Consider the following 5,770-nt stretch of genomic DNA (forward strand, 5'->3'; position numbering starts at 1 on the left):
CACTGGTATACCTTGTTATAACCTAGTATACCCAGTATACCCTGGTATACACTGGTGTACCCTGGTATACCCTGGTATACCCTGGTATACACACTGGTATACCCAGTATACCCAGTATACCCTGGTATACCCTGGTATACACACTGGTATACACTGGTGTACCCTGGTATACCCAGTATACCCTGGTATACACACTGGTATACACTGGTGTACCCTGGTATACCCAGTATACACAGTATACCCAGTATACGCTGGTATACACACTGGTGTACCCTGGTATACCCTGGTATACCTAGTATACCCTGGTATACACACTGGTGTACCCTGGTATACCCAGTATACCCTGGTATACACACTGGTGTACCCTGGTATACCCAGTATACCCTGGTATACACACTGGTATACCCAGTATACCCTGGTATACACACTGGTGTACCCTGGTATACCCTGGTATACCCAGTATACCCTGGTATACACACTGGTATACCCAGTATACCCTGGTATACACACTGGTGTACCCTGGTATACCCAGTATACCCTGGTATACACGCTGGTATACGCTGGTATATCCTGGTATACCCAGTATACCCTGGTATACACACTGGTATACGCTGGTATATCCTGGTATACCCAGTATACCCTGGTATACACACTGGTATATATATTAAGGGTCGCAGTTGGCGGCCTCAGTGTGACGCTGGACGTCACGGAGTGCGGACGTGTGGAGATTAGTCTCCTTCACCAGTGAGTCATTATACCTTCATCATCCCGCCTTACTTCATCATCCGTCACTCATCATGCCTCTGGAGCCACCGAGCTGTAAACCCGCACGGGTTCATCACCCCACGGCCATTTATCCCCCCTAAATCGAGAGTTTTTACCCAAAAGACAAAATTTTTGCTTAAGCTGACTGGAGAGAATTTATAATGGTAATATTTGGTTAATATTACCATTATTATGGTAGTAATATTTGGTTAATATTACCATTATTATGGTAGTAATATTTGGTTAATATTATCATTATTATGGTGGTAATATTTGGTTAATATTACCATTATTATGGTAGTAATATTTGGTTAATATTACCATTATTATGGTGGTAATATTTGGTTAATATTATCATTATTATGGTGGTAATATTTGGTTAATATTACCATTATTATGGTAGTAATATTTGGTTAATATTACCATTATTATGGTGGTAATATTATGGTTAATATTACCATTATTATGGTAGTAATATTTGGTTAATATTATCATTATTATGGTGGTAATATTTGGTTAATATTACCATTATTATGGTAGTAATATTTGGTTAATATTACCATTATTATGGTGGTAATATTTGGTTAATATTACCATTATTATGGTGGTAATATTATGGTTAATATTACCATTATTATGGTGGTAATATTTGGTTAATATTACCATTATTATGGTGGTAATATTTGGTTAATATTACCATTATTATGGTGGTAATATTATGGTTAATATTACCATTATTATGGTGGTAATATTATGGTTAATATTAACATTATTATGGTGGTAATATTATGGTTAATATTACCATTATTATGGTGGTAATATTATGGTTAATATTACCATTATTATGGTGGTAATATTTGGTTAATATTACCATTATTATGGTGGTAATATTATGGTTAATATTACCATTATTATGGTAGTAATATTTGGTTAATATTACCATTATTATGGTGGTAATATTATGGTTAATATTACCATTATTATGGTAGTAATATTTGGTTAATATTACCATTATTATGGTGGTAATATTATGGTTAATATTACCATTATTATGGTAGTAATATTTGGTTAATATTACCATTATTATGGTGGTAATATTTGGTTAATATTACCATTATTATGGTAGTAATATTTGGTTAATATTACCATTATTATGGTGGTAATATTATGGTTAATATTACCATTATTATGGTAGTAATATTTGGTTAATATTACCATTATTATGGTGGTAATATTATGGTTAATATTACCATTATTATGGTGGTAATATTTGGTTAATATTACCATTATTATGGTGTTAATATTTGGTTAATATTACCATTATTATGGTGGTAATATTATGGTTAATATTACCATTATTATGGTGGTAATATTTGGTTAATATTAACATTATTATGGTAGTAATATTATGGTTAATATTACCATTATTATGGTGGTAATATTATGGGTAATATTACCATTATTATGGTGGTAATATTATGGTTAATATTACCATTATTATGGTGGTAATATTATGGTTAATATTAACATTATTATGGTGGTAATATTATGGTTAATATTACCATTATTATGGTAGTAATATTATGGTTAATATCTTACAATATTCTCTACCTTCCCTCTTCCCATCTTTACTCACCATTCCCTCACTTACAATATTCTCTACCTTCCTTCTTCCCATCTTTACTCACCATTCTCTCACTTACAATAATCTTCTCTTTCAGAGAGTTTGTTGACCACGAAGCAGGTCCTTGGTCATACTCAAAGCACCTAATTTCTCTCGGGAGATCTTCCCTGCCAAGATGTACATAATTTCTCCCTTGAGGGAATAACATCTCTGAAGAACTTAGCGAAGCACTTTCCGTCTGGTAGCGACACCTACCAAGATTGTCTCGTATCTCTCACACGCACAGTCAAGTATCAGGGACTAAGGCAGAAGAAGATGTCCCTTTCCAGGAAGTCATCAGCTGGGGACATCACGCAAGGGGCAGACATCTCATCCTTGCAAGACAGACATTTTTCTAGTTCCCCAGCAGACCGTGGTGCTGCTGCAGCAGACAGTGTTGCTGTTGCAGACAGTGTTGCTGTTGTAGCAGACAGTGGTGCTGCTGCAGCAGACAGTGTTGCTGTTGCAGCAGACAGTGGTGCTGCTGCAGCAGACAGTGTTGCTGTTGTAGCAGACAGTGGTGCTGCTGCAGCAGACAGTGTTGCTGTTGCAGCAGACAGTGGTGCTGCTGCAGCAGACAGTGTTGCTGTTGTAGCAGACAGTGGTGCTGCTGCAGCAGACAGTGTTGCTGTTGTAGCAGACAGTGGTGCTGCTGCAGCAGACAGCGTTGCTGCTGCACCAGACAGTGTTGCTACAGTTATAGTCTCTGCTGTAGGAGAATCTGGCTTCACACAAGCCTGGGAGACGCCAGTGTGTAGCGGGTCAAGACCATCCTTCTCAGAGATCGTGTCAGGATGCAAGACGCCACATCACTATGATATGCCCTCACGAGACAGGTGTTTAGTGACTCCACAACCTGTCCTCTCTGAAGACTTCCCCACAATAGAACAAAGCCTCAGTGAGCGTATGAGTCAGCTGAACAAGGAATATCCCAGGTATCCCTCAACAGAGTCACATACAGGCAGTGTAAGTACCTCTACAAGCTTACAAGAAGAACAAACAGGAGGCAAGAGTTCTTTACCACAAGAGGTGTACAACAGGATGATGATGTACAATTATATAATTTTCGCTAATCTACCCGTGGGCGTGCAATATGAACAACTTAAAGATCACGTGCAGAAGATGGGACCTGTGTTCCGCATGTTCAAGGAAAGAAATATCTTACATGTTACTTACCTTCACGAGAAGGCAGCAATAAAGGCATTTAACACACAACAGGAACTCTTAGGTCAGAGGCTGTTGGTACTGAGACCAGCACTGGAGTCAGTCTGCCTCAACCTGGGACCACTTGTACCTGACACTTCTATGGAGGGCAGTGCGAGTGCGGTTAGTGTCGTGAGAGATGTTCAACAACCCATCAACTGCCAGAAGTCAGTTTCTCTTTTCCTGGGAGGACTTTCTGCCGATACTTCTGATGGGGACATTGTTAGGACACTCAGTAAGTTTGGTGTTGTTAGTAGCTTTCAACACCCAGTCAATCGCCACAATGGTATCCCTTACTGTTACTGCTTTGTGGATATTGAGGCTACGACAGCACAGAAGCTGTTGCAGCAGAAATATATTTACATCAACAATAAGAAGATTCAGGTAGAAATGGCCAGGAACCAGACACAGGAACCCCGAGATCAACCACAACCAAAACGCACAAATGATGATGGTGGTCATAAAGTTTTCCTGAGGAACCTACCCAGTGGCACCTCTTATCAAGACGTTAGGGAACATTTCTCTCACTTTGGACACGTGAGAAATGTCTATGTGAACAACAGGAAGGGATATGTGATCTTCGACTCCGAGGACACACTGAAGATGGTTGTAGCTACAACTCATACTCTACAAGGAGTAAGAATCAATGTATCCCAGAGCTACACACCACCGGAACAAAAACTGTACCTAGGCGGGTTACCACCTAACACATCTAACTGCGCCATTATGCAGGAATTAAGTCAATATGGCAGAGTGCTAGACATGTGGCGACCACCGGGCCACTTTCCTGGTCAACTTGCTCCATTCTGTTTCGTTGCATTTGAACACGAGCGAACAGCGCAGTTGCTGCTACAACAAGGGTCTATCATCATCAACGGCAAGAAGATTGATGTTAAGTTGTCTAACAGAGCAACTCGGAAGCAGTAACTGATTGACTGACACACTTCGACAGTTACATAGCTTGACTGACACACTTCGACAGTTACATAGCTTGACGGACACACTTCGACAGTTACATAGCTTGACTGAGACACTTTGTAAGTTACATAACTTGACTGAGACACTTTGTAAGTTACATAACTTGACTGAGACACTTTGTAAGTTACATAGCTTGACTGACACACTTTGTAAGTTACATAACTTGACTGACACACTTTGTAAGTTACATAGCTTGACTGACACACTTTGTAAGTTACATAACTTGACTGACACACTTTGTAAGTTACATAGCTTGACTGACACACTTTGTAAGTTACATAACTTGACTGACACACTTTGTAAGTTACATAGCTTGACTGAGACACTTTGTAAGTTACATAACTTGACTGAGACACTTTGTAAGTTACATAGCTTGACTGACACACTTTGTAAGTTACATAACTTGACTGACACACTTTGTAAGTTACATAACTTGACTGAGACACTTTGTAAGTTACATAACTTGACTGAGACACTTTGTAAGTTACATAACTTGACTGAGACACTTTGTAAGTTATATAACTTGACTGACACACTTTGTAAGTTACATAGCTTGACCTCTCTGTTTATGATTACCATTATTATTATTATTATTATTATTATTATTATTATTATTATTATTATTATTGTTGTTATTATTATTATTATTATTATTATTATTATTATTATTATTATTATTATTATTGTTGTTGTTATTATTATTATTATTATTATTATTATTATTATTATTATTATTATTATTATTATTATTATTATTGTTGTTATTATTATTATTATTATTATTATTATTATTATTATTATTATTATTATTATTATTATTATTATTATTATAATGGATATAATCACACTATTTTTGTTATAATATTAATAAATAAGGAACTGGTTTAGAGAGAGTAAAGTTTGTGTTGTGCTGCCCATACGGGTTTACTACTAATTGTTTTGTTAATAAATATTGGCAACATCTTGTAATGTTGTGTTAATGTTCACCAGTACCACTGAATGTTGCCACCACTGTCACCAGTACCACTGAATGTTGCCACCACTGTCACCAGTACCACTGAATGTTGCCACCACTGTCACCAGTACCACTGAATGTTGCCACCACTGTCACCAGTACCACTGAATGTTGCCACCACTGTCACCAGTACCACTGAATGTTGC

General features: G+C 37.4%; 1 protein-coding gene across 2 annotated transcripts; it reads left to right on the forward strand.

The window, feature by feature from the left end:
• The first annotated feature begins 578 nt into the window (after positions 1-578).
• LOC128701082 (uncharacterized) lies at positions 579-5,548 on the forward strand. Of its 2 annotated transcripts, none has more exons than XM_053794625.2 (2): positions 579-744; positions 2,487-5,548. In XM_053794625.2, the coding sequence occupies exon 2, from the start codon at positions 2,705-2,707 to the stop codon at positions 4,556-4,558; it is 1,854 nt and encodes a 617-aa protein (XP_053650600.2). In that variant the 5' UTR covers positions 579-744; positions 2,487-2,704; the 3' UTR covers positions 4,559-5,548. The 2 variants fall into 2 exon arrangements, with proteins under 2 accessions (XP_053650600.2, XP_053650601.2); XM_053794626.2 differs by lacking the exon at positions 579-744 and adding an exon at positions 762-929.
• The last annotated feature ends 222 nt before the right edge of the window (positions 5,549-5,770 follow it).

This window comes from Cherax quadricarinatus, unplaced genomic scaffold (assembly GCF_038502225.1).
Source record: "Cherax quadricarinatus isolate ZL_2023a unplaced genomic scaffold, ASM3850222v1 Contig58, whole genome shotgun sequence".
NCBI lineage: Eukaryota > Metazoa > Arthropoda > Malacostraca > Decapoda > Parastacidae > Cherax > Cherax quadricarinatus.

What these genes read in the sequence shown, in the direction of transcription:
- LOC128701082 (XM_053794625.2), top strand. Translation starts at nt 2,705, where the DNA reads ATGTCCCTTTCCAGGAAGTCATCAGCTGGGGACATCACGCAAGGGGCA.